At 35.4% G+C, this 27323-nt stretch overlaps 1 protein-coding gene across 1 annotated transcript in view; it reads right to left on the reverse strand.

The window, feature by feature from the left end:
- LOC135846851 (organic cation transporter protein-like) overlaps positions 1-27323 on the reverse strand; it is a 109387-nt gene that overhangs the window by 68561 nt on the left and 13503 nt on the right. Inside the window, exon 2 of the mRNA XM_065366191.1 lies at positions 8626-9095. Within this exon, the coding sequence (XP_065222263.1) occupies positions 8626-8806 (181 nt within the window). The 5' untranslated portion in view covers positions 8807-9095. The remainder of the gene's footprint in view (positions 1-8625; positions 9096-27323) is intronic.

The raw sequence follows: 27323 nt of genomic DNA on the forward strand, positions 1-27323 counted from the left end.
TTGGTTAGGCAACTTATTTAACGTGGAATTCGATGTTCAATTCAATTATGTACTTGGTTGGGGAAGGGAAGACGAGAAAAAAAATAAAGGCGTTTCTGTAACCTTTCAAAGTAGATGTACAATTTTTAATTTTTTTTTTGTAACCGCAAGATTTACCAGTAGATTAAAAATTTTACTACGATCGTAAAGTAAAATAATTTACAAACGATGATTTATTTTAATAGCGTCGAGAAAGATGACAGAAAGAGATACAATTTCCACGAACGACTTCCATCATTTTTCCTCTTATTAATTTTTGGAAAAATTTTCGAATTGTGTCTTTGGTGCCATTTTTTGATGTATTTTGTTGACTTCCTTGCACCTTTTTCGAAAAATGTGGCTCCGAGGGGATTTTCAGAATTTTTCTTTAGGGTTGTTAACAGGTTATGTAGGCAAAGAATGGGAAGGGGCAGTGCCCTTGTGTTCGATTGATTTTTCCATGTAGAATCCGCCATTATTCGATACTAAGCATTTATGTGGAATCTTTATGGCTTCCGATTATACTTTTTTTATTGCTTTGTGTATTTTCTGTTTTTTTTTCTTTTTCCCCTCAAAATTTAAGCGAGTAATCGTACCTAGTTTGAGAAGTTCGAAGTTTTTCGTGCGTTCTAACAAGAGAACGTTGAAGTGTCCGCCTCCCATTTGAACTGGACTGCGATTTTTGGAAATAGCATGGTCTAAAACCCTCAAAACCAAATTTTAAACTGCCCAACTTCATTTTTCAATTTTTGGCAAACATTTGAAAATTCAAAATTGACTGTTCTTGGTGATTTATGCTTTAAAAAAAAAAAAAAAATACGTACTTGATCGGTAAAAATGATCAAAATAAGTCCTAAAACTAATATTAATTCCTCAAATCCAAATTTCACCATTTCCAGCCATTTTGTCATGTTTATTATGTCATACAATGAAGGCCGAAATCCATAAGAAATGTGATTTTTGGTGATCAAGAATAGGTAGGTTGTCAACCATGGATGTCGGAAGAAACGTTGAAGCGCATAGAAGAATGCAGGATGTGTTCAGAGAAATTGTAGGAAAGACAGAGAAGCCTACCTGAAACAGATGTGAAGAAATTCAAGAATATGCTGACCACAATGAATCAAGCATACTATTTAAGAAGATTAAACAGATCACCAGAGATTTTAAAGCATGTCCATAATCATGTGAAATCACAGCCAAGGATGGTACAGTCACATAGGACTTGAATAAGATTCTAAAGAACTGAAGATTGTATTGCAGCAAGCTATATTGGAGTAAACCACTGAACCCAAACAACAATGAAGTACCAGAAATTGAAGTGGACAGTAGTGTAGAAGACTTTGACTATATATACATGGACTGCTATCTTCTATTGTTCTTGAACGGGAATCGTGAAGCCAAAGCAATGGAGGTACTTAATCGGGACATGGGCTCTGAGCATGCGCGAGATTTCGTTGCAACGAGCAGTGCGGTTGTTGGAACGTAGGAGGGTGTCCGTCGCTGGTGATTGGAAGGTGTGAGCGCGGTTCGGATTCCTGCGCGCGCATGAAAATTCCCGATGCTCCCGATTAAGTACCTCCATTACTTCGGCTTCATCGGCGACAATGAAGATAGCAGTCCATGTATATATAGTCAAAGGTAGAAGAGCTGGGATATCTTACTCGATGAGGTAAGAGATGTCGTCAATCAAGGCATTGAGAAAACACAAAGCGCCTGGATGTGATGGTGTTGAGGCTGAGATACTACATATAGTATAGTCCATGGGTAAGAAAGCAGAGAAGGTGATCTGGAAGATATGCAACAACATAGGGCGCAAAAGAGTATGGCCAGAAGATTGGTGCAAATCAGTGTTAATTCTGGTACTGTTACGTACGGAAAAATTAAATAATTTCGGCCAAACCCACACAAAAAAAAGTACCATTATCAAATCAAATGATATAACAGTACTTTTTTTGTGTGGATTTGGCCGACTACAGGATCAAGGCATACTTGCATAGGCAGATTCCACCAGAACAGGCAGGTTTTATGCCTGGAAGAGGTCGTTGTCGTCAGAGTTCCATATCCTTTACAGGACATTGGAAATCACATTTAGTGGTACCCTAACAGGGTGAGGCGGATGCCTATGCCACAGCGATTATTCTAGGGAATCAACGTCTTTATGAGCTAACACATAGTAGTTTCCCATTGCTTTATACGCTATCTATAGGGTGGCTGATACATCGATAGCCGGGTTCTTACAACCTCGAGTTCAGTTATCAGCTACCTATAGGTGCCCAAACCAGAGAGAGCAAATTTTGAACATCAGATCAGACAAATTGAAAAATCCGTGAATTAAACATCCCTGTGGTACTTATGCTTCGTTGACTATGCCAAACCCTTTGACTGTGTCAATTGGACAAAGCTATATGCGATACTATGCGGGATGAAAGTTCCAGAGCACCTAATTGAGCAGATCAAATTGCTGTATGACAAGAATGAGCTGATGGTGAGAGTAGACGGAGAAGAGTCGAACCCGTTTCAGCCATGAATGGGGAGTAAGGCAGGGCTGCATACTCTTGCCTCTGCTGTTCAACACCTATGGTGAGTACATCATATGAAAAGCCTTGGAGAACTGGGAAGGTGGCATCAAGATAGGAGGAAAAAGAATTTACAATATCCATTATGCTGATGATACCACCTTAATAGCTGCAAATGAAGAGGAACTGGCAGAACTGATCAGGTGGGTCAGAATGGTCAGTGAGGAGAGGACAGGGGACTCCTCATAAATGTGGGGAAAATCAAGGTCATGTTTGTTGATAGAGCCTGAATGAATTTGAAAAAGTGAACTTATTTATTTATTTGGGTTCACTTGTGGATGCTGATGGAGGATCAGCCAAGGAAATTAGAAGAAGAATAGCTCTCAGAAGAGCAGCAATGTCTTGGTTGAGAAAAGTCAACACCAACTGGAAAATCTCCATAAAAATGAGGAAGAGACTAATCAGTAATCAGGACACTAGTTTTTCCAGTTTTCTTATATGGGGTGGAGACCTGGACATTGAAGCAAGATGATCGAAGAAGAATTCATGCCTTTGAAATGTGGGTATGGTGCAGGATGTTGAAGATACCATCAGTCCATCATGCATCAATTGTGGAACAACTACAAGAGCTGTCGTCGCCGTTTCCTTATAAGTGGTAGGCCTGTTGGCCTGTCTGCTGCGGTGTGGAACCTGTTGAAGATGAGCCTGAGGTATCCGTGAGTTTCCTCCTTGGTCTCCCTCTGCTTCTCTTCCCCGTTGGTGTATATTGAAGGACCTGTTTTGGTGATCTTGTTTCCTCCATCCTTTTGACATGATTTCTCCAATCTTTCCTATACTGTTTTATCTTATTCATGACTGGCTTCACTCCAAGATCTGCTGTTATTTTCCCAGATGGGACTCTGTCTCTGAGAGTTACCCCTGCTGTTCTCCTCATGAACTTCATCTCTGCTGCCGTTATTCTTCTTTTATCAGATTTCTTCAGTGCCCATACCTCGCTTCCATAAGTCATCATTGGTATTGCTAGGGTATTGTACACCTTCAATCTTGTTATTGTAAGAAAGTCTTTTTTCAATCTCATCCTTGCTGATACAATTCTTTCATGCCATATGTTGTATGAGTCGATGTTTTCGCGGTGTTTATTATATTGTATGTGTAACATCACTTCGCCTGCAGCTCTGGTTTTCTTGTCGATTCCACTGTAGATAACAATGTAATTTCCAGATTCAAAGAGCCAACCACGCTAAATAAAATAATAATAATGTGAAACCAGGATAATGAGTTATTTTGGACACATAGCCAGAAGAGGACCAAAAAACATCGAAAAAGGAATTCTCTTTAGCAAGGTCCCTGGAAGACGATGGAGAGGAAGATCTCCAACAAGATGGACTGATACAGTCTGGGAAATAGTTGGCTCAGTTGCGACTGCGACCACACTAGCTCAAGGAAGAGAGGAGGGGTGGTTGCTATTGGGGGCACGCTAGTCGCTTGCGACTATGATGATGATGATGAACTTCATATTCACGCTTTCTGGAGAATATTCAAAATTCTGGAAAAATCGCGCTGGAGGCTCCAGAATGGCTGGAAATGGCGGAATTCGTCCTCGGGGGGTTAGTTTTGGACGAAATAATGCGATTCGTGCAAATTTTAAAAATTTCCTCGCAAATGGGAAATTTTTGATTTTTGACTATTTTCGGCAGTAAAATCTTCCAAAAATGGATGAAAAAGAGTCGAAATTCTTGTAAAATGACACCTACTCGGGAATTCTTAGATAAGGTATAAAAATTTTGCGATGTTTACCTCCCACCCCTCATTTCCTTGGAGCCCCTCGAACTGTCATTTTTAACACTGAAGGAACTTCAAGGAGGGGACGAGAGTCCACAAAAGTTTACATCGTTTACAGCTAAAATACCTTTATTGAAACTGACCCTGCAATATTTCAATACTGACCAACACGGGGCACAGATAATGAAAATTAGGTTAGCGATACTATAACTCTCGATCGAAAACACAGACCTTCTGTTTTTTTTTTTCACTTTGTCATTGTCAGATTATACCTAAACAAATCCAGATAATCGTGATTCGTGAAAGTTTAAGGTCGAAAAAACACCAAATATAATACCACATAATATAGCTTCTAGCTAACCCAATGCTCTAAAGAGATTCTCTGCGAACCTGTATATATTTTGTAGATGAAGAAAAAAAAACACTTTCTTTTGTTACAAACAAATCGCCACTAAATTCGTGTCTAGAATTTCTATAAGGAGTAGCCATAGTCGGCGTGTATGTGTATTCAACTATACGTAGTACATTATCTGGGTACGTTTAAATAAATTAGTTTTCATCGTTTGAAGGAAAATCACGACTGTGGTCACGAATTTGTTAAACCGTTCGTGAAATTTTTCATTTACGCTTCATTTGTCAGCGTTACGAGTTTATGACGTTGGTAAATTTTTCACTGCCCTGAGCCGAGCCAGCCGCGAGCCGCGAGCTGCGGTAAATGGAACTTAAGAACCTACCTATATGCGAGAAAATTAATACTTATGTACATTATGATGCATAGATAGTAGATAGAGGTACTCGTCGTGCTAAGTATTCGTGGATAATACGCTTCATGACGCGAGGTCATTTTGTATAAATCAGCTGAATTGGACAAAAAAAAATCACAGTATTCGTAAAATATCATCTTTAAAAAGTGTAATAAGTATATGGTTGGATGCTATGAGAATTGAGAAACTGTCATGGTTTTTTGTCACGCTCGATTGACTAACAAAAGACACTTGAATAGAGTATTTTAACCCCAAAAATTATGAAATTATTCAATTTTTATGTCTTTCCGAGAAATACAAATTGGAAATGGAAAAATTGAACAGTTAGATATTATACAAAAGTGAAAATCTTGGAAAATGTGGTCCAGAAATTGGTGGCGGGGAGGGTGGAAATTACACTGAAAATAATTTTGAACCGGACAAAGTTGAATCAAAAGTTACATCACAAGTCAAAATTTCAAGTACCAAATGCATTTTTAGATTTTTAGTAAATTTTTGAAAATCAAATTTTGGGCCAAAAAATTGTGAAAAAATCAAATTCCAGCAAATTGACCTAGAAATTCTAAATTTGGTATGAACCCTATTTTTGAACCCTTCAAATCGATTGGAATCGGTTTCGAACTGTTTTAAGTAGTTATGAAGGCTCAACAGTTTTTGGAAAATTGAAATTCCACCCTATCTTTTTGAAAAACTAAAATTTACTTTATAATTTTATAATTTCTATGTTTATGGGGGGGGGGGGGATTCCAGAAAATTTTTCATTACTTTTTGGCTTATTTTTGGTGATTTTGATGCATTCTTGAGTGTTTTTACTTAATTTCAATTCAATTTAAACGCTTTTTGATGCAAATTTTCGTAAACTATATTAAAATTACTAAAATTTTATCACTTTATGGTGATTTTAAAGTTTTTTTTCTGAATTTTTAAAAATCATTTCAAGACAATTTTAGCACTTTTTCGCGCATTTTCGACACGTTTTGCAGGACTAATTGCTGATTTTTAGTGATTTTTATCATTTTTTCATGAAATTTCATAATTTCATAGCGATTTTTTGTGATTTTAATGCTTTCTCAAGTATGTTCACATCAATTCAACACAATTTCAGCACATTTTCATGAAATTTTGGCAAAGTTTACTAAAACTTCAAGATTTATTTGAGTGTTTTTACATCATTATAAATTATAATTTATAATATGTACATATGTAGGTACTAGTAACTCTTTTTCGTGCAATTTAGTCAAATTTTATTGAAATTTCACTATCAATTTTTATGAATCATTCACGAACGAATTGAATAACTTTTGGCGAATCATTCGCGAACGAATTAATTCATCCAACTGATTTTTGGTGAATCCTTCACGAACGAATTGAATAATTTTTGGTGAATCACTCGGAAACGAATCGATTCATTCAATCAATTTTTGGTGAATCATTCACGAACGAATTGAATAATTTATTTGCGAACAAATTGAATAATTTTTGGTGAATCATTCGCGAAAAAATTGATTCGTATAAGTGACTCGTTCGCGAACCTATTGATCCATTCAATAAATTTTCGATGAATCATTCACGAACGAAGGGAATAATTTTTGTTGAATCATTCGCGAACGAATCGATTCATTCAACTAATTTCTTGTGATTCATTCACGAACGAATTGAATAACTTTTGGCGAATCATTCGCGAACGAATTGAATAATTTTTTATGAATCATTCGCGAACGAATCGATCCGTGTAATTAATTTTTGGTCAATAATTCACGAACCAAGTGATTGTCATTAAAATTCGAAACCACGTTTTTTTCAAAATTTTAAAATTAAATTTTCGTAAATTTTACCAAAATTTCCTCATTCATCACTTATAGTGATTTTCAGTGAGTTTTTTAAACAGATTTTTGAATGTTTTTATATCATTTCAACATTTTTTTCTTGTATTTTTTAAAAATTTGACTGAAATTTCATCTAATTTTTGTTATGTTTTTAGTAAATTTAATTGCTTATTGAATATTTTTACTTCATTTTAACACCTTTTCACTAATTTCAGGCAAATTCTTCATCCTGTTTTGACAAATTTTACAAAATTTTTCATCATTTTATGTTGATTTACTACAATTTATTGTTTTTTAAAAATGTTTTTACGTTGTTGTGATGTAATTTGTAACATTTTTTTACGTATATTTTTCGGCAAATTTTAATGAAATTTCATCATTTTGTCAGTCAATATTTTCAGATATTTTAATACTTTTTCAAGTATTTTTACATTATTTGAGCTCATTTTCAACACCTTTGTTTTTCTTTTTTGTCAAATTTCCTAAAATTTATTCATTTTATGACGATTTTTACTGATTTTAATGCATTTTAGCTGAATTTCCTGATCCAAGAGTTGAAAAAGCTTCATGTTTTGATCGATTTTTCTGGTTTCAATATTTTTCTGATGCGAATAAAAACTTTTAGAAATTAGAATCTAAAAGGAAAGCTGAAAAATGATATCTTTCGAGATGTTTCGACAGAATTACTGCTAAAGAAATTTTAGAAGAAACAATTTTTAAAACACAAATTCAGCCCCCTCCCCTCAAAAAACAATTTGAAATTTTTTAATCGTTCAGCAGAGCCATAAATGTGGTCTCGGATTTGTGGCTTAAATCGACGCAGAATCTCAGATTCTATCTTTCGGATTTGGGCCATTTTTCCCAAAGCAGGTTGAGTAGATGAGTACAGACTATAGAGCGAAAATCCCACACTTTATTCAAAAATTCGCTTTCTTTGAAGACCGATATCTCTCCTCCAGAGGCATTACCAGAGCTAAAAAAAATTCTGACTGCTTTTCAACTCAAGATGAAAATCTCTACTGAATTTGTTCAAAATCTTTCACTTTTTTTTCGTGATCCAACCTAAAATGATCTGATACGTCCCAGAAATAAGGAGACTGAAGAGTCGAATTGTAATAACTGGTTATGTAATTTCTTTCATTCTTTTTCACAAATTCGTGCAGTTTTTGGACTATTTGGGAACTTCACATGTCTACAACATTTTAACATTTTCGTTTGAGCTGCTGAATTTTTTTTAGAACCATTCCTGTGGGTCCTCATATCTCGTAAAAAAATAATTAAAATCAACGACTGATTAACCGAAAGATATTCGTTCATTTTTTGGACAATTCCTTTAATACCTTTTGAGTTTTCCAAATTAAAAAAAAAAATTAAAAAAATTATGAAAATATGATTTTAAATGTCAATTTTATAGTAGGTAATTGAAGTGCCTGGAGTACGAGATGAGTATCTATTCACTACTCTGGGCCACTACCAACCTCTTACTTTTTCTAGAGTTGATCCATTCTCAAATTTTTTTCATCTTAAAAAAGCTCGTCTAAATTTTCGAACACGCTGTATTGATTACAAGGAAGAATAGAATAAAAATTGCCAACACGTTGATTATAATATGTAGTTAATGGCACTCTGCAGGACTTCTAATTGACTATACACGTACATAAGTATTTGTATTGTTAAGAAGCTTGTAAACATGATACCGTATAAATGTTTTGACATTACCTTGCGAAGAGCCCAGCAAAGGTTCGGCGCCATTGGGCGAAGAATTTCCTCCGTTGCGAACGATGACTGCGCATTTGGTACGTCCTGTCGATGATCCGTCATCGATATAGCTAATTAATTCGCAGCCGTTCGGTAACAAAGCATCGGCATCTGTTATCTGGTCTGCATCATTGGGGTTCATTTTTCGTCGCGACGCGACGGACGCGAATTGCAAAGAGATGCGAGAGTATTGAGGCTGAGCAGACTTACGGTGCTGATCGAAGAAGACGAAGAAGACGCATCTTGACGTTAAACATATCACATTGTGATGTGAAAACTTTTCTTACGTTGCTTTTCATCACTGCGTTAAAAAGTTCGCGATCATCTTGCACGGCGACTGAAAAACCACTTCACTGGGCATAAAAATTTAGATTGTTTTTGTTTGCGTTGCTCGTCTCTCTGCCTCTCTCTTTGCAGCGTCTTCTTGCGTCCTGCGAAAAGAAAAATAACGCACCGAGGTTAATTAACCGTGCTCGATTAGTTTATTTTTGCGTTTATGAATGCGTATTAAGAGAACCGAACACAATCTGTACATATGGTACGTCTACGTACTATAGATTTGATAAGCGTGTATTTTTTCGCACTTCTACATAAAGTATCTAATCAATCGAACTCAGCATGTGCGTAAAAAATACACGCCACACGGCCGAAGCGGCGTCTTATTGCTTTATACTACATATAAACGGTATTCCATAGTACACAATGTGAGCTCTATGTCAAGTTGAAGGTTTATAGTATGAATGTGTTTCGATATCAGCGTGATTTTTATTAGCTCTCTTAAAATTAAACGTTATGTGTGATGTGGTGTTTTTCTCGCGTTGAGATAACACGCTGTTGATAACGAGGTGGTGGCTGCGATTTTTCGAGGTTTTTTTCTTTATCGACGTCCGTATAATAACGGCGACGATGGACGTAATGTTTACTCACACATTAAATTAATCGCTAGAGAATTGACCGTGGTTTGATTTTTCGCATCGTCGTCGATGAATCGAACGAACGCAGCTTTGAAAGTTCGTACCATTTGTAGTATACTGTTTCTCAATTCTATAGTACCCTTGTTTTATGGAAAGTTTGAGATCCTGTCATCCTGATTTTTTTTTCAGTTCTAGCGTGAAATCAATGGTGAAGAGAGGAAGGTTTCTCTCCTCCTGGCGCAGAAATCCCTTATGCATAAAGTGGCTCCAGAGAGGTTCGAATGACAAATTATGGAATAAATCTGAGTATTACAATTTTTTGTTCGAAATCATATTTTAAAAACATGCCTTGAAATTTCGTTTCGTTTCAATCTCAAAAGAGCAGAATTTCATTTTTTGATTTTTTTAAAATTTAATTTTGGATTATTTTTTACGCAAAAAACAAAAATTTGATAAATTTTGAGGTAGAAAGCTGAAATCTGGTTCTCGAGGTATTTTCGATTTCTTAAATCAATTGGTGGTGGTTTCTAGAGCCATGGGTGTCTACCAGGTCGCGAAAGTCGAGAAAAAGGTCGCGAAAGTCGAGAAAAGGGTCGCGAAAGTCAAGAAAAGGGTCGAGAAAGTCGTGAAAAGGAAAAATCAATAAAAAGTTGCTAAAACTCGTCTCGACTTCAATTGTTTCATATTTCCTTAGTTTCATACATTTTTATGTCACATTGAAACTATTGAATGTTGGTCAAAAACTCCCTAAAAAAAAGGGTGTGAAGTTTATTGGGAAAATTGTTTTTTTTTTTTGTTAAAAAAATGGGCAGGGTGAGTACTGAAAAAAATGACGAAAAATCGCGATTTTTGACTATCAAATTTTGGTAGACACCCTGTAGACGTTCTGAAGCCTCTCACAGGGTTTTTTGGGAATTTTTTTAGACAAATCGTCATGAAATTGATCGAAATGGAATTCATTGATTATACATACGAACTCGAACTAATCGTATCTGCGATCATTTTGATTGGCTGATTGTGTCACCATTGTATGTGCTGACAAAATGGAGAAAATGTTGAGTTTGGACAGGCAAAAATAAATATTGAAAATTTGTGCCATAATCAATCCAAAGGGATGAATCCGAGTTCATAGATGCTAAATTTAATCTTGATTTTTTTTGGAAACTTACTTACCGGAAGCTTAGAAAGTCTGAAAATCAACTGGAAGCTCCAGATCAGTTTTGAAAATGGAGTCAAAATATCCAAATTTTTATTTTTTCCATGTTGAAATATGGCAGGCAAAATTTAATTTTCAGAAATCGAAAAATGAAATCCAGTCCTTGAAATTTGACCTGATGGTGTATTTTTAGATGATCTTTAGATTATTTTTATGTGTCCGGTTTTTAAAGTTTTTCAGGTGATTGAGATTTCAAGAATGAAAGCGGATCTTTCAATTTTAACCTATAACTTTGTGAAATGATCACGACAAGCTGGGTGGGGGGGGGGGGGGTTGTATACAATACACCATCAGGTCAAATTTCAAGAAATGGATTTCATTTTTCGTTTTTATGAAAATCAAAATTCGCCTATTTCAACATGAAAAAAATTAAAATTTCATGAAATGAGTGAAATTTTGAAGAAAAATAATAAAAATTGTATCATTCATAAGATTTTTTTGGCAATCAGAAGTTTTGATTTGTGCCAGTAAAATTATCAATTTTGTGATCTTTTTTTTTACCACAAGGCTGACAGAAAAGCTTGATGAAGCCCAACCAGATGAACAAGCAGGATTCCATAAGGGAAGAAGCACAATTGACCATATTCATGTTATGCGCCAGATCATCAAAAAAACCAACGAATTTAGAATGCCCCTATGTTTAGCATTCATTGATTTTGAAAAAGCATCTGACACTTTGAAAATGGTGTCTATGATGACAGCTCTTGAAAATATTGGAATTGATCCAGCTTACCTACGTGTGATCGAGTATATCTACAGAAATGCTACAGCTTCTATTACAGTCAATGGAGAAACAGCAAAAATAAGGCTCGAAAAGGGAATAAGACAGGCAGATGCCCTTTCACCTAAATTGCTCACAGCCACACTCTATAACAGCATCAGAGATATATTATGGGAAGAAGGAGGACTGGAGACCTCTAGAGAAAAATTGACACCATTTCCCATGTAGCACTGACAAGATCGTCAGTGGCCTCAACAAAAGTATCAACACGATTTTACATGATTGTTGATTGAAAAAAGTTGGAACATATCCACAAAGGGGTTAATGTAACTACATTTAAGATAATTGATTAAAAATTGACACTATTTTCAAAAACTATGATGATAATGCTGATGGTTGTCATTGCTGTCTACATTTTTATCTAGCAGTTATGTGCAAGATTTCGATATATTGTAGATACCTTTGTAGACCCATGATCGATATTAGAGGTCTTATTTTCGAGCGATTTTCAGTATCAATATATATCGATACTTTTCCCCCAAGTATCGATAATATTGATAAATATCGATACTTTTCAATTTACTTCAATGACCAGTTATTTTGCTCATAATTTATAATTAATTACGAATATTATTGAAATGAATAGCCACCAAGCCGGACAGAACTCGAAAATGTGAATATAATTATTTTTTTGATAGATATTACATCGTTAACAGCAAAAATTAATGCTCAAATACAAATTACGAACCAAAAAAAGGGCGAAAAATGGAGATGAGAATGTAAAAATGCAAATATCGATACTCATTCGATACTACAAATTAGTATCAATACCTTTTGATACTGCGAAGTATCGATATTATCGATAAATATCGATACTCATAAGACCTTTAATCGATATCAAAATTCAGGTCGTCTTGTCAATCCAAAGTTGATGTCGACTATAAGATTGACAAAAGCATCTACAAAATTTTGATCTTGTATAGTTACTTTTGCCAATCTAATAATTGTCATCAACTCTGGCATTGGCAAGACGACCTGAATGTCAATATTGATTATTAGTGGTGGGATATTGTCGATATTTATCGATATATATCGATATTTGCCGCCGTCGATATATATCGATATTTTGAAGCCGATAATCGATTCTCGGAAAATTTTTAAAAAATATGCAAAAATCCCGCAAATAAATTGTGCGAGGTATTTTTTTGCTCTTTTTGAGCATTTTCAGACTCTTTTAGAGTAAAATAGTGATTATCACAGCTATTAATGGTAGCCATGGGCCATATCTGTAGAATGATGAAATGTTGACAATTACGTCATCAAAGTCATCATTATTTTAAAAAGCGCCAAATAGGTAGCTAGATACTGAAAAAGCAAAAAAATAAGGAATAGAAACAGCTTAGAGATGATTCAGTTTCTCTTTTCATCAAAAATCAGCTGTTTTATGGTCTTTTTATGAACATCAAAAACATCCGATATATATCGATATTATCGATATCAGACCTCCGATATTTTGACGATATCGATATCCCAAAATATCGATAATATCCCATCACTATTGATTATAGGGTCTACAAAAGTGTCTACAAAATGTCATCATCGAGTAGATACTCCTGTAGATCTTGTAATCAACATCAACCATCTGGTTAAAATTGATGAAGAAGTTGATGTCGATTAAATGACCTAGAAAATATTTTTAGAAATTTTGAAGTGTGGCTGACTCATTTGTCAATGTCTGAGTTGACAATACAATAAGAAAAATTTTCTAAGCCCAGAATAAGATGGACTGAGTATTCTTTTAAGGCCTCTCTGCTCAACAGCGGCACTGGTCTAGTGGTTAGAGAACATGACAGAAGTGAGTGGCGACCTAGGTTCAATCCCTATCAGGGGCAAATTTTTTTCTTTCAAAAAATTTTTTTAGGGTAAAATATTTTTGAGAATAATTTTACTTGAATCAAAAAAAGAGTTTTGGACACATTTCGCGCATTTTTGATCAAAATTCGCTTTTTTTTAGACTCAAAAAATGACACTAATGTCAAGACCTTGTCGAAACAAAAAATGAAGGGAGACGACAGTCGATTTTGATATCAACTTCTCACTCGTCATGTATTGACATTGGTGTCACCAAATGTTGTGTCGACAAGTGACGGATTAGAGATCTCGTCTTTTCCATTGACTTTGGCATCGCTTGTGCTACACAGGTTGCTATACATATGTGACCATCCGGAATAAAACCGACCATTTGCATTGGTGGCAAAAAATCGAAATTTTTTTTGTGAATTTTTGTACCCTAAACCATTTAGGGGTCAAAAATAGGTGAAAAAACATTTTTCAAGTTTTGCCACCACTGGTCAGTTTTATCTTGTATGGTTACATATGCTGACGATGTGGTGCTGATAGCACAGGATGTGGACCAACTTCAGGGAATGCTGGACAAGGTGAGAGATGCATGTCTAGAAGTACATGGGACTGAAAATTAATAAAGGGAAGACCGAGACTATGTGCAATGGGTTTGTAACTGATAAAAAATGTGCCCAGCTGGAGGATGATGAAATTGAAATGGTTGATGGATTTGTGTACCTGGGCCCAGGATATGACAATAAATAATGATTTCTACTGACAGATATCCAGAAGAATAAAGGCATCATGGGCAGCATACTCGAGGCTGCGAGAAATAATCAGAGAGAAGTCAATACCGATATGTCTGAGAAGGAAGGTATAGCCAATCAATGCATCATCACAGTGGCGTCTTATGCTAGTGAGACATGGGCATTGGGCATTGACAAAAAAGTTGGAAGATAGAATTGTCGAGATGCAGAGGCAAATGGAGCGATCAATGCTGGGGGTAATGCTGCGAGACAAATGGACAGTGGAGAAAATTTGGTAGACCATAGGGATGACAGGCATTATCGAGAGTCGAGACAGCTAAGCGGAGTAAGTGGCACTGGTCTGGACATGTTGCCAGAAGCGGGGATCAACGATGGGTGGTAAAGACCACTCAGTGGAGACCAGACAGAAAACGGGCACTGGGGAGACCAAAACGGAGATGGGAGGATGAGATACAGACATATGATGGAAAATGGTGGAGTACAGCACAAAACCGGAGCTTGTGGAAAGAAGTTGGGGAGGCCTTCATGCAGCAGTGGATTGAGAAAAAGGGCTAAAAAGAAAAAAGAAGAAGAAAGAAGACATTTCAATTTTCAGCTGCCCAAATTGATTTCCAAGCTTTTTGTAGAAATTGAAAACCACTTGAGAGGCTTCAGAATGGTCATAAAATGGTGAAATTCGGTGATATTAGTTTCAAGTCTTTCATCATTTTTACTGAAATAAGACTGATTCAAATTGCCGAAATTGGCCAATTTTGGATTGTCAAAAATTCGCCAAAAATCAAAAACAATTTCTTCGAATAATTTTTGAAATTTTTTAAAAATTTACCAAAAATTGAAAAATGAATTTCGGGATTTGAAATTTTGATTACACAGCGATTTTAAAACACGCTCTTTAGATCTACTTGTAGTTTGGTTTTGTTCAAATCATGAGAGTGTCGGTCAAAAAATTCCCTTCTAAAATTTTACTGATTTTTTTTCAAATTTTAGTCTAGTCTTTCAAAATTTACGTATGATAACTTCTCATATTTTTTAAATTTTCTGCATAATATAGGAATATAGAGGGGGTAAGTCTCTCAGAAAGTCGAGAATATTGCTTTTTGAAGTCCTCCAATTGTTTTTCGCACATTTTTCACATAACTACCTACTCAACTTACATTATTCCCCTCCCATCTCTACCCAAGCCCATCACTATGAGGAACAGCAAAGAGTCAGTTTCAGTTTTGAGAAACATTTTTGGGTTAAATGAGAAATTTTCAATAAATTACTCGCTCCAAGACATCGGACTTCTTTTTTTTTTCAGCGATATTCAAAATTTCAAGTAGATGTAAAATAATTTTAATGATTGAAATGATATCTCATCTTCCTACACCACTTCGTGGGTAGTAAATAATTCAATTTCGTGTTCTACATAATTTTCAAACACCCTACACTTGAAAAATAAAAAATTTCATACTACACGAATTCGAAATTTTCGTATGATGATATAAATATGCTAACAAAGTTTACATTATCATAATCGTAGGTATACCTAACACAATTGACATCGTGATTTTGTTTTTGTACATATATTTCCTTGCGTGTATTTTCAATTCGGATGTAACCATTTCTTTAATTTTTTTTTCTCCACAGGAGACCGTACAATTTATAGCTTTAAATCATTTTAAAATTTTCAATTTACGAGTTTGTGATTTACACGTGTCTATAATATTTATATGTACACATACAAAGAGTAGGTAAACACTTGAATTTGACATTTAAATGTACCTACTACCTACCTACGATAATCAATCAAATATTTTTCAATTAGTGACAAAATTAAAATTGAAAAAACACTATTATTAATAAGTTATTTGGACAATTACACCGAGTCATTATATAATAAAATAGCGTAATAAATTCTCATCTCATTTAGATATCTATTCATTAACACTTGAATAGGTATATTATTATTAGGTATATAAGTGTAGCCATAAAGCTATTAAAGTAAATGATGTTATGTCCAGAATGAGGAACGGTTTGCAAAAATATTTTCCATAATGATTTCAATTGATAAAATATAAATAGTCAGCCTTGATTGGTATAAATTTAATGGTATATTTATGGTAATTTTTATACGAATATCGAATGGTCAAAAATGGGCAAGGGCTTGGACTATTCTTCGTCTATTATGGGCACCACCAACCCTTATATTAGACACGAGCAAGTCTATACGTAAATATTTACCCATCCGGAAGACAGTCTGCTCAGTGTTTTCAATTTTCATTTCTGTAAATAAATCTTTAAAAAGCTCATTTGCGCAGACGAATGAATCGCCGAGTCGGTTCATGGAACGCAAAAGACAAAAGCTTATCTTTTTTTGTGAATTTCCTCCAGTTCCTAGATCTCGTGGTAGGTAATTTACAAGGTTGTCGCTATAATGGGTAACCTTCGAGTAATTTATTTTGGACACCTATTAAATTTATACGTATAAATAAATAGTTGGTGATATTTTGAATTTTTTCTCATTTTAATTAACTCCTCTCTAGAGTAAATTATGTCACGGCGATATAGCGAGAATAAATATCTTTAATTACCTACGCCGCTTATAGCATTCGCTTCCAAATGCATATTTTTGCGCGAATGCGATGCGGTTTCTTTGTGTATTTTTATGGTGCATAATCCAAGCTCACCTCTCAGCTATCGCCTATTGTTGCACAAAATGTAAGTACAAACAATCTATTGGATAGTTTATGGTAGGCGGGTCATTTGGTGAAAAAAAGATCAACCGGTTGGTTAATAATTCATAATTACGTGGTCTAACCCCGTCACACAGATGGGTATATTAAGATAATTTTCACTCGGTTTTATTAAAACACGATTGGAGTTCGGGCATCTCAATTATTCAACTGTAACGGGTCAAGATGAAACGAAAATATCTACGTTATTTTTGGCGCTGGCCTGATAATTCAATTATTTATTATACCTAGTCTTTGGATATTTAAATTAAATGCCTGTGAAAACCATTAGGTATCAAGTGGATTTTTATTTGAAAGTGAGGAAAGAAAGAAGAGATCAGCTAAGCACTTGCTCTATAAATTTTCTGCGGAGATAATCAGAAGTAACCTTAATATGGTGGAGCTGGGCAATGTGTGATGGAAGAGCAGGTTTTCTCAAACTAGTCCAGTATTTTTAGTGTACTGAAATGGAGTTTCAGGCTGTTGAATTCGGTATTTGATAACAGGTATACAGACCCTAAGGGCCGAATTTTGACTTGTTCTTAGGATATTAGAAGTCTTATTTGAGATATTTGCAAAACATGGGCTTCCATGGAAGCCCATGTTTTGCAAATATCTCAAATAAGACTTCTAATATCCCAAAAACAATTCAAAATTCAGCCCTAAGGATCTGTATAGGAGCCCTCTATTCCTCTCCAAGAGATAGTATTTATTGTGAAGCAGCAGAATTACCCCCAAATTTTAGAAGAACTCTCATAACAAACAAATTCTTCTCAAATGCATCCATCAACCCTTCCCATCCACTCCAAAACTCAATTAACCTACCCAATCCCCAACATTTTGACCATATAGAAGGAACCATTTCTAACTTCATCACAATGTTGAATGATAAAACTCTCATCCGAAAACCAATATTATTATTGAATCGTTCGCGAACTAATTGATTCGTTTAATTTACTTGTTCATGAATGAATCGAATCATCAAACTCATTTTTGGTAAATCATATGCGAACAAATTGATTCATATAAGTGACTCGTTCGCGAACGAAACGATTCATTTGATTGATTGTTGGTGAATCATTTACGAACGAATTGAAAAATTTTTGGTGAATCATTTGCGAACGATTTGATTCGTATACGTGACTCGTTCGCGAACGAATCGATTCATTTAATTAATTTTTAGTGAATCGTTCACGAACGAATTGAATCATTTTTCAAATCATTCGCGAACGAATTGATTTATATAAGTTACTCGTTCGCGAACGAATCAATTCATATAAGTGATTTGTTTGCGAACGAATCGATTCATTTATTTCATTTTTGGTGAATCGTTCGCGAACGAATTGTTTCGTGTAAGTTACTTGTTCGTGAACGAATCGACTCATTTATTGTCATTTTTGGTAAATCATTCACGAAAGAATTGAATGATTTTTGGTGAATCATTCGCGAACGAATTGATTCATATAAGTTACTCGTTCGCGAACGAATCGATTCATATAAGTGATTCGTTTGCGAATGAATCGATTCATTTAATTCATTTTTGGTGAATCACTTACGAACGAATTGAAATTTTTTATTAAATCGTTCGCGAACGAATTGATTCGTTCAAGTTACTTGTTCGTGAACGAATCGATTCATTTTGTTCATTTTTGGCAAATCATTCGCGAACGAATTGAATGATTGTTGGTGAATCATTCGCGAACGAATTGAATGATTTTTGGTGAATCATTCGCGAACGAATTGATTCATATACGTTACTCGTTCGCGAATGAATCGATTCATATAAGTGATTCGTTCGCGAATGAATCGATTCATATAAGTGATTCGTTTGCGAACGAATCGATTCATTTAATTCATTTTTGGTGAATCATTTACGAACGAATTGAATAATTTTTATTGAATCGTTCGCGAACGAATTGATTTGTTTAAATTACTTGTTCGTGAATGAATCGATTCATTTTATTCATTTTTGGCGAATCATTCACGAACGAATTGAATGATTTTTGGTGAATCATTCACGAACGCATCGATTCATTTACTCAATTTGTGGTGAATCATTCGCGAACAAATTGAATAATTTTTGGTGAATCATTTGCGAACAAATTGATTCGTTTAAATGACTCGTTCGCGAACGAATCGATTCATTCACCTCATTTTTGGCAAATCATTCGCGATCGAATTGATTCGTACAAATGACTCGTTCGCGAACGAATCGATTCATATACTCAATTTTTGGTGTATCATTTACAAACGAATTGATTCATTTACTCAATTTTTGGCGAATCATTCGCGAACGAATTGAATGATTTTTGGTGAATCATTCGCGAACGAATTGATTCATTTAATTCATTTTTGGTGAATCATTTACGAACGAATTGAATAATTTTTCGTAAATCATTCACGAACGAATTGAATGATTTTTGGTGAATCATTCGCGAATGAATTGATTGATAAATTAATGATTTAATCAATTCGTTGTCGAATGATTCGCTACAAAACGAATCTGTTCATACATGAAAATTATAAGCTGACTTTGTAAATGCAGCATAGCTGCCCATTGCAAAAATAAATGATTTGATTTGATTTGATTTGATTTGAAAACTCAATAAGTATCAACAGTGTTGGTACTGTTGGTACCGGTACCGGTGCAAGAAAGTGCGAAATATCAAAAAAAATGTGCAAAATTTCATCCAAAAATGCTGAAAAGCACAACATTTTTTCTTGTAGGTATTGAAAATGATTTTTTTGTACCTCACAAATTGGGAACGGTTCTCTTTTTGAATTTTATTTTCAAGACCAAAAGGCTAAAAAAAACACAAAAAATATATCTAGGTAACAGAAAAAATGCGAATTTTGGATTTCAGTACCTAAGTATTAACGTTGCAATAAAACAATTCAATTTTTTTTTTGGTCAAATATAAAAGAATCGTTTTTGATCGCGATTAAGATTATTCAATATTTGTTTATTAAGAGGCGAGGAGAAGGGAGTCTAGGGCAAAAAATTGAGAAAATTCCAGTCTCATCGCCCCCCCCCCTCCATACAACACATTACTTCGTCACGCCTCTGTTTCTTATTCGCGAAATTGGCCAAAATATCGAATTTTGGGTCCTTTGAACCCACCACGTGAGACTGGTATAAATTTTCTGGTGGACTACCTTTAGGGGTCCCCTTGTAAGCCATCTTTCCCGAGGTAGGTTAGGATGGAGAAAAAGTGAAAAAACTACGATTTTTTTTAAATGTCCTCTCTATGCGATTCCATAATATTATCTTCTCTCCAATGGCATGTGCTTCTAAGTCAACATGGAAATTTGCACTGAATTTGGTGAAAATTCCGCGACTTTTCAACAAGGTACCAACCACTTACCAGGTACCTAGACCTACATAATTATGTCTTTCTTCTATATTCGTAAAAGCCATACAATAACAACCATTATAAGTATAAATGGATAGATTATGTACGGTTAGGTATGCAGATGCACCTATAAATAGCCAAGGTTCATTTCCACCATACTACGTGCACATTGCGCAACAGTATCTGAAATTGGTCGAACATCTTCGACTCGAACTCGAAGGTTGATGCCACCAGCATCGTGCGAAAGACGAAACGCCCAGCAACGCTTGGACAAATGCAAGCTAAAACCGAGTGAACCTTTTTGTTTGTGAAAATCAGTCTGAAAATCATTGAAAATATTACGTACCTATTTTCACCTTCGATAGTAGAGTACATGTCTGTCGTGGCAGCTTCGTTTCATATCATTTTTCTTCGCATTTATGAATTATTCATCGCAACAAACGTCTAAGAAGACGCGGGTATACGAGAGAATTTCGCAAAACGGCAAAACACCTCCAAGGTAATTAAGCCACGATCTTGCACGCGGCATGGCAACATATATATAGACAACGAATAAATATATCTAGACAAAATTGTCAAATTCTAAATAAAATATTCACTCGAAAGAACCCACCACCATTTTTGAAGATTGCACGAAGTCTGTACTGGCACTGGCGAAAGTTGAAAGTTTCCTCTTTAGAAAACGTAAAGTACATGTATGTACCAGGCATCCAAGGATCTCGTACGTTTCTTTTTGAGGAGGCGGTCGCGATATTCGTAGAAAAATTTGTAATATTGCGTAATAAATTGGTAAATTGGTAAATTGGCACCGCTAAAGTACGAAAGAGTGTGGCGAGGGGGGAAGGGAGGAAGAGTATCTTGACATATCCGATTCGTTGATATTGGAATAAATTGTCTTGCCGAGTACATTGTCCGATTATTCACGATTTAAAAACATAGCAATTCTGGTCGCATTTTTTTTTCTGAACTAACGTCTTCCGTGTTAACGTATTGTCACGTAGTCCACACTGTCTTCTTTCTATCGTAGTTAGACGTGACAATGCATAACAACATAATTATAAACGTTGGTTCGTGTGTATTCGTAATTTAAACCGTATACCCGCTTCCTAATGACAGCCACTAACGTCATGTATATACCGATCTCGATAGATACAGGCACAGGCACAGGCACAGGGAGTAGTACATCTACATAAACCTCCTCATCGCAGTCTGCCGTGTGATGTGTTTTAATTCCATTATGAAACGCCGATTTTCAATTGCCTATATAAATGGATCTGGCGCGGATTGAAATTGGCCTAGTTTTGACGATTTGATTCACAAACACAGTAGGTAGGTACATTCAGGTAGACTATATATTTGGGTACCATTGCTATCTTCATTGCGGGTTTCCTATTTCATTCTGAAATTTTGTCAGTCGTTAGTACATATACCTAAACTTATCATTTACGAGATGAAGATGTGTGAATGCATCATCAAAGCTCGAATGTACAAAGTACGAAGTTGTATTTTAAACTAATCTGTTTCCGAAACTCGCGTGCACAACTTTTCAATTGTTCGGTTAGTCTATTTGAAGATACTAAATTGAGGATTGAGGATTGAAGACTAGTCCTACCATCTGCTGATATTATGAATCGTTTCCGAAACTGATAGTGAGAAAAAATTTCAAAAAATCGAGAAAAATAGCCAAAAACTCTTAAACTTTTTTCATTTTCCCCTTCATAATGGGATAATAAAAAATTGGCATCACTGCATTTCAAAATATTTCCTCAGTTTCAGTTTATAATTTGATATTTTTCGATGTTTCGGCAACTTTTGGCATAATAAATGATTTCAGCTTCCCAGGTCATTCCCACATGACCCTAAAAGTTACCGCCCTACATCGTTACTATGTCACGTGTATAAGATATTTGAGCGAGAGGTCCTAAGAACCCATTCAGTCAGCAGGCAGGTTTCAGACCTGGGAAATCTTGTACTGGTCAGGTCCTGAGTTCAACACAGCACATAGAGGGTGGTTTTGAACAGCGCAAGGTCACTGGTGCTGTGTTTGTGGACCTCACTGCAGTGTTTGACACAGTGTGTCATTGGTTACTTCGGTACAAGATTTATGAACTGACCAGGGACTACAAATTTACAGAAATCGCACCCAGGGAGTAATAAGGTGACATCTCAAAAAAGTGAAATTTTACAGGAGAGTGATTTTCTTTTTTTTGAAAACTTGATTCATTATTTTTATTAACTTATAATTAATTGAAAGAGGGAATATTTCAATGTTTGGAAAACATTTTGAGTTAGAACCTTTCATGAAAGTTGATGTGGAGGTGAAAGGAAGCGTCCAAAAAAATTTCATGTTAACAAAGTTGTAGAGAATTAAATTTCCAATCGACATAATGTCGTTAGTTTTTTTCTAAAGTGCTTAGTTTTTGAGTTTTTCTCAAAGAACTAAAATTTCATTATTTGTGCAAATTCATTTTTCTGAAAAGTGATCAAATTAAAAATTTTTTTCCATTTGGTACAAACCAATAAAAAATGCACTCCTTGTGACTATTTCTAACTGACAAACATTCAAAACAATCAAAACTGTTTGTTAACACTTTGTATGTAAGAAATTTGCTCAAAAAAGGTGGAGTATTTTGAGATGTCACCTTATAACTCCAAACAACTTGCAATGTTGTTGGGATTTTGAGTTAGGCCATTTGGGTTTTTTTACAATTGATCTAGATAATGTACCCAACTCAAAGTGTTATTTTTGGTTGAGGGGGGTGATACAAGCCCTAAAAATGCAAAAACATCAAAATCAATTTTTTTTGAGATGTCACCCTATTGCTCCGGAGGTGTGAAATCATCACAACACTGCTTAAAGACCGGAGGTTCTATGTGACTTTAGATGGAAAGAATAGCACTTAGAGAAGGCAAAAGAATGGCTTGCTACAAGGAAGGGCCCTGCCACCCATCCTGTTCAATATCTACACCAATGACCAACCAATTGGAGGACCTGCACGTCGCTTCCTTTTTGCAGACAACTTGGCGCTCACAGCGCAGTGTGATACATTTGTAGAGGTGGAAGACACACTGAATCAGGTAATAGAAGAACTTGACAAATACTATAAAGCCAACGACCTTAGGCCAAATCCATCCAAGACAGAAACCTGTTCGTTCCATCTGTGAAACCATGATGCCAAGAGACAGCTCAACATCCAATGGGGAAACACTGCGCTGAATCACAATGACCACCCCAAATATCTAGGGGTGACACTGGATGGATAGATCACTCACCTACAGGCAACACTGTGAAAAAACTACATAAAATGAAAGTGGCTGCCAGAACAAACCTGATCCGAAAGCTGGTAGGTAGCAGATGGGGAGCTAAACTACAGGTCCTGCACACATCAGCACTAGCGCTGTATTACTCAGTTGCAGATTATGCTTGCCCAGCATGGGGACGATCAGCACATGCTAAAAAAGTAGATGTTCCCCTGAATGAAGCCTGTCGATTGGTGATAGGATGCCTCAGACCAACTCCACTCACAAGCTCTGCATTGTCTCGCAGGGATTGCACCACCAGAAGTGTGTAGGGAGGTGGCTGCCAGAGCAGAAAAAACTAAAGCAACACACAACCCCCTACACCCCATGCATGGCTATAACGAATTACCAGAGAGCAGACTGAAATCTAGACATAGTTTCCTGAGAACAGGGAATGAATTGAGTGCTCCTGCCGGAGTTGTACGCTGTCAAATCTGGAACACAGCATCAAGTAGCAATACTATGAGCGAATCATTGCCCCAAGGCAACCAACTGAAGTATAGCCTCTGGAAAATGCTGAATAGAATTACCAAACTTACACAGATGGCACTCGGCTGATGACAATCTGTGCGAATGTGGCGAGGTACAAGATGACAGACACCTTTTCAGGTGTCGATTATATGGTGACTTCGACGCAGACAAACTGGACCAGACAATTGATGATGAGGGGATGAAGTTCCTCGAATATTGGGACAAAAGGGGAATTTAGATACTTAGTATTGCCGACTGGACAAGAGAAAAAAAAATAATTTTTAGATTTTTGGCAAATTATCAAAAATTTAAATTTGGCCCAAAAATACAGATAAAATTAAAATCATTGCCAAATTGATCCAAAAAGCTACTTTTTGGTTTGTACCTTATTTTCGACCTACCGAGTTGATTTTTGATAGATTCAGACTATTTTGAAGCGTCCAGTGGATTTTTATTTTTTCATTTTTTTTTCAAAAATTTAAGTACTGTACTTACCTACTTGTTTAATAACTGGAAAAAATATGAATTTATTTTGAAGCGTTTTGAAAAGATTATAAAAATATGTGCCTAAATCGTTCGAAAGGGTCACAAATATGCCCTGAATTTCGTTTTAATCCTACTTGAGGGCGTTTTTTTTTCAAAAGCTGGAGAATACAAAAATCCGTTTATGACTCCCGAACAATTCGAAATCATCATCTATCGTCTCAGCTGGTCGAAAATAGGGTATGTACAAACCAAATTTAAGCTTTCTAGGTGGAATTTGGTGACATTTTAATTTTCTCCAATTTTTGACGGAAAATTGAATTTTCAAAAATTCGCAAGAAATTGAAAAATTAATTTCAGCATCTGAAATCTTTGGCTGTTGGTGTATTTTGAAGTTATAACTGTCGATTCCCCTTCGTTAGGTTCAAAATTTTTTGTGACCGTTGAGGTATGTTTATGTATGTACTTCCCTTGTTTTGAGCCTTTTTGTCGGACAGAAGGTTAAGCCAAGGGTCTTCCTTTTTGAATCTATTGAAAATGGTTTCGAACGATTTTGAGCAGTTCGGAAGCTTCCAGCAGACTTTTGATGGTTTTAATTTTCACAGCATTTGACTCAATAAAGTTTAAAAGCTAAATTTTACTTTATACTCCAATTTTAACATGCTGGGTCAATTGAAGGTGGTTTCAAACCGTTTTGGAACCTCTGGACGTATTTTGAGAATTCTTGATTTCCAAAAAGTTTGTGCGAATTGACTTAAGCAGTAGGTTTTCGAAACATGTATTTCTCCAGCGATTTCATAATTGAAAATATGTATTTGAAAAATGTACTGCTCTCTTACCATCCACTCAGCTAAACATTTTTTGACATGCCAAGTCTTCTGGAGATGGTTTTAAGCTGTTTTGGAGCCTTTGATAATTTTTTGGAAATTTCAATTTTCCAGAAAACTCTTTTCATTTGTTTAATAAGTATAATTGGATTTTATCGCGTGAGTGGAGGCTCCAGAACGACTTGAAATAATAGACAATCTATTCGGCATCGTTGGGCCATAGGCAGTCATATTTTATTGTGGATAGGTATTTCAACTTCTAGAAATCTGCTGAAAGCTTCAGAATAGCTCAAAACGGAATGAGATCGGTTTCAATCGATTTGGTGGATCAAAAATATGGAGCATTTCAAATTTCAACTTCCTGGATCAGTTCAGTAAAAAAAAATTTTCGCATTCTTGGCCCAATAAATTTGATTTTTCAAAAATTCATCAAAAATCGAAAAATGCACTTTGGCTCCAGAAATTTTGCATTTGTGATGAATATGTACATATTTTTTCCTTACTCTTTCTATTCAGCATACTATTAGTTCAGAAATTTTCACGTCGCTTGAAAACAAAATTTTAAAATCTATTTACAATTACCCACATCGATCGTAATAGGAAATCTTTTTCGTGAAATTTAGCAACTTCAGAGATTGGTAGACAAAAAAAGTGAAACTTGAAAAAGGTGCGAGCCTCATACGAGATTGTATTTTTAGAAAGTTTCTTAATTTTTGGATCTCCTCCTCCAAAAATGGAAAATCTCAAATTTTGAGGGCCATATTACTCGAGTTTTGGTGAAAGGATCAGATCAACAAATACATATTTGGAAATGGTTTCACATCAAAATCAACGTATTTTGGACTAGCTTCGTTCAAAGAAGAAGAGTGAAAATTTCACCATTTTACTCATAGAGGCCTTATCCCGATGGATTGTACCCCCAAGATCATTCGAAATAAGTAAATAAACAAAACTGAAAAAAATTCTCAATGCCCAAACATCTGCATCTCAATTTTCAATACAAGAGGACTGCCAACAAGAAAAACGATGTTTAACCACGTTGATCAAGCGAACACACTCGAGTGGGCGTCTCGTGACAAAAAAATTAATGTAGAAACAATCTCGCGATTGTAAAATAAGAGAAAAAAAATTCATCCCGAAAAAAAAACAATAGATACATAATGGTCGACAACGACGACGGGACGTAGAATAAATTCTAATTTTAGAAAACATTCAAGGTATATACCGAAAGGTGTTTACATTGCGAACAATAGCAGGGAATAAAATTTGTATTCGCGGAATAAGTAGTCAAATAATCACTAAAATTATCTCGTTTTCCGCATCTTATATACCATATGTATGTATTACATGCGAAAGATGACACGACCGTTTAATGAGACAGCAGAGCTGTATAGTCATAGAAGTACCACATAGGTAGGTAGGTCTAATAGGTAGGTAGGTATATTGAACCTTATAAAGATAAACACATCGTGTTATAGGTATAAGTAAAAAATTTCCTTACACTCGACAAGGTTTTATTTGTTTTCCAATTAGCAACATCTCGTTAATTTATTTGTTTTTTTTTCTTTACTCGTACCTATATGATATTTTCAGTAGCGCCGAAGCATTTAGCGACAAATTAACCAAAGTGCCGAATACCTATACCTATAGACCTACAGCAGCCTACGGAAGATACTTTCTCAATTAGAAGGATAGATAGACTCTTTATGCATGCATAAGTACCAGCAAACACTTATGTCGATTTGTAAATAAAGACGGTGAAAAAAAAATCGCACATAGCGACGACGTCATAACCTGCGAGGTTTCATCTTCCTCTGCCCTATACGTCATAACTACAAAAAATGTTACGTGCTGTATTAGGAAAAAAAAAAAGAAAAAAAATACACCTTAACAAAAGTATTTAAATTTTTAACTACGCGTTCGAAAGTGTATTTACAATGATAATGATTTTGAAAGTGTACAAAGCTCGGCGGTACTAGTATTAATACTTTATGGTACTGTGTACGGTGTATGGCAGACTCGTCGCTATGTCTGGAGAGGAGCGTCATTAG

Source organism: Planococcus citri, chromosome 5 (genome assembly GCF_950023065.1).
Source record: "Planococcus citri chromosome 5, ihPlaCitr1.1, whole genome shotgun sequence".
Classification (NCBI taxonomy): domain Eukaryota; kingdom Metazoa; phylum Arthropoda; class Insecta; order Hemiptera; family Pseudococcidae; genus Planococcus; species Planococcus citri.